Source organism: Prenolepis imparis, unplaced genomic scaffold (genome assembly GCF_030444845.1).
Source record: "Prenolepis imparis isolate NDT839.2.m4 unplaced genomic scaffold, iyPreImpa1.0 SCAF_5, whole genome shotgun sequence".
NCBI classification, from domain to species: domain Eukaryota; kingdom Metazoa; phylum Arthropoda; class Insecta; order Hymenoptera; family Formicidae; genus Prenolepis; species Prenolepis imparis.
This window is the reverse complement of record NW_028141163.1, coordinates 19,409,026-19,411,946: the sequence shown is the minus strand read 5'-3', so window position 1 is coordinate 19,411,946 and position 2,921 is coordinate 19,409,026. Positions and strand designations below refer to the sequence as shown.

The following is a 2,921-nucleotide window of genomic DNA, read 5'->3' as shown; positions in this document are numbered from 1 at the left end:
TGTGAGATTTCATGAACAAATCGTATCCGTTCAATCTTCACATTGCTTCTGGAGCTAACATATCTTGCATCCAGGAATGAGTTAACTTCATCTATTTTAATTAGCCTTGTGACATCTCGTGCTTGTACTTCAATTGCAGCACAATCAAATCCTTTATGAATATATTTATATGTATAAGTATTTTACGCTCTTTACACATGAACATATTTCCAAATTGATGTGTCGATCATATTTCATGATTAAATATGGTGAATATGGCACCACCCATCGATTATCAACTTCTTTGCCTCTGACGATGTATTATTTCCTTAAATTCCTTCGTTGATACATGGGATATCTATTCACATTAGCATTAGTTTCTTCACGAAAATCTTTTGGAAAACTTTTTAAACATTTTCCATCGTCCCCAGTGCAAGGATATCTCTGGGAGAGATCTCCACAAGGACCATGAATCATGTGCTTCAAAACTTTTAAATTAAGTTCTGAATATCTTTCTTCGTCAGGAATTTCAGCCCATACCATCATGTCAATGATTTCTTGAAGTCGAGGCTTATTTTCATTCGGGGCCAACTTCCCCGTTAGAGCCTCGGCTCGTACGTAAGGGATGGCGACCCGGAATTCAAACGCCCGGTGGCATGGCACCGTTAGGAGAGGACACTGCACGGCGCTTTGGCGCTTGTCCTCCCGCCATGCAGTCCAGTGTTGAGAGACGGGCCGGGTTTTCTCGCGCATGCGCGGCCATAATGGCAGTTAGCAGTGATGTATCTATCTGTAGTGAAGAGGTGGTAGGAGATAGGGCGCTGACGGTTGACACTCTTGGCGGGAAGACTGAACGGACAACACAGGTTAGGTATTAGTTGATAAGTTAATATTAATATAATATGGATAATGAAATTGGAAAAGGAGTTATTAAAAAACGCAGAATTAGAGACTTCCAAAATTCTTGGTTAGATGAGAATATTTTTAAAGGATGGTTAACTCCTCATCCTACAGATAATAAAGCGCTTTGTATTGCATGCAATAAAACTATCAGATGTTGTAAAACAGATTTAGTTCAGCACTCACAGACGGTCAAACATATAAAAAATTTTAATTCTTCTAATTATAAAGCCACCGATAATAATAATAATAGTACTTTAACGCATAAAAATAAAGTAAAACGCGCGGAAATTAAATTATCAGTTTTTTTTGCAGAGCATAATGTAGCTTTTTATACCGCGGATCACCTTATTCCATTGATAAAAGATATTTGTATAGAACCCAAAGTTGTGCAAGATCTTACACTTGGTCGAAGTAAGTGTGCAAATATTATTAAACACGTAATTGCGAAACGCGAAATTGAGAAAATTGTTGAACATTTAAAAACATGTAAATTTTCCATTTTAATTGACGAAAGTACAGACATAACTGATAATAAAGTAATGTGTTTGCTTGTTAAATATGTATCGCCCGTAAATAAAAAAATTATAACACAATTATTAGAATTGTTACCTTTAGATGCTACTGATTGTTCCGCGAGTAAAATTTTCCAAATATTTAAAAATTTTTTAGAAGATAAAGAAATTCCGATTAAAAATATTGTTGGAATGGCGTGCGATAATGCATCCGTTATGATTGGATGTAATAATTCTTTTATGTCTCATTTTAAAGTAGAAGTTCCACACTTAATAACGTTAAATTGTATTTGCCATTCCTCCGCGCTTATTGCTAGCAAAGCTTGTTCTAAATTACCTTCTTCTTGCGAAAGTTTGATTAGAGGAGTTGCCACTTATATTTCGGGCAGTGCAAAAAGATGTGCAATTTTGGGTGAATTTCAAGATTTTTTTGAAGTCCAAAGATGTAAAATATTAAAATTATCAGAAACGAGGTGGCTTTGTTTGCATAAATGTGTTGTCAGACTTCTCGATAACTGGGAAGTTTTGAAAAATTATTTCGTTTTAGCATCAATAGAAGATAAAGTCAAATCTGCCGGACTTCTTTTAGAGTACTTCAATGATAATTCTGTTAAAGCCTATATGCTATTTTTAAAATATTCATTAAATTTTTTCAATAATTTTAATGCCTTATTTCAGTCGCGTAATATATTAATACATAAATTATTTGAAAATAGTCTGCAATTAATTAAACAGATAGCTCAAAATTTTTTAAAAGTTGATCTTTTGAAAGATATTATTAATTTAGATATAAACGATAAAAATAATTATCAAAGTTTAGAAAATGTTTATGTAGGACCCGAATGTGAGAGCTTTTTGGAAACGTTATCTTTGGAATGCGCGGAACAAATTAGAGTCAAATGTTTGGATTTTTACATTACTGCAGTTCGAGAAATGTTTAAACGTTTGCCTTTTAGAGATACACTCTTCCAGCAATTAACTTTTTTGGATCCTAAAGTTGCTTTATATGACGAAAGTAGATTAAAAATTAAAGATTTAACTTTTATCGCGAAACGCATAAATCATGTTGATATTACAAATTTAGCTTTCGAATGGCGAATTTTACCATCAGTTTTTAGTGAAGAACAAAAAAAAGAATTAGCTTGTTTAGAAATAGATGAAATGTGGAAAAATATTGTAGAATTTAGAAATTTTGATGGAAAAAAGATGTTTCCAAATTTAGAATCATTAGTTGAAATAGTTCTTTCTTTTCCTCACTCAAATGCCGAGGCGGAACGAATATTTTCTATCGTAACGGACGTAAAAAATAAAAAAAGAAATCGATTAGCGAATGAAACAGTTTCATCAATTTATATAATTCGGTCTAGTTTTCAAGCTCAGAATATCAATTCTATTAATTTTGAAATAGATTCTAGACATCTCGAACTGCATAATACACTAAATTTATATGGAGAAAAACACAAATCTGATAGTGTTTAATATTTGCTTCATTATTTTTATTTTTGCTTTTTATTAATTTTATTTTGC

General features: G+C 32.4%; 1 protein-coding gene across 1 annotated transcript; it reads left to right on the top strand.

Annotated features, from left to right (window-relative positions):
- Nucleotides 1–881: 881 nt before the first annotated feature.
- Nucleotides 882–2,088, top strand: LOC145936484 (protein FAM200C-like). The gene is made up of 2 exons (XM_083038742.1): nt 882–1,984; nt 2,073–2,088. The coding sequence occupies exons 1-2, from the start codon at nt 882–884 to the stop codon at nt 2,086–2,088; spliced, it is 1,119 nt and encodes a 372-aa protein (XP_082894868.1).
- The last annotated feature ends 833 nt before the right edge of the window (nt 2,089–2,921 follow it).

Bases quoted from the DNA above. Each gene is read 5' to 3' on its own strand.
- LOC145936484 (XM_083038742.1), top strand. From the start codon at position 882: ATGGATAATGAAATTGGAAAAGGAGTTATTAAAAAACGCAGAATTAGA.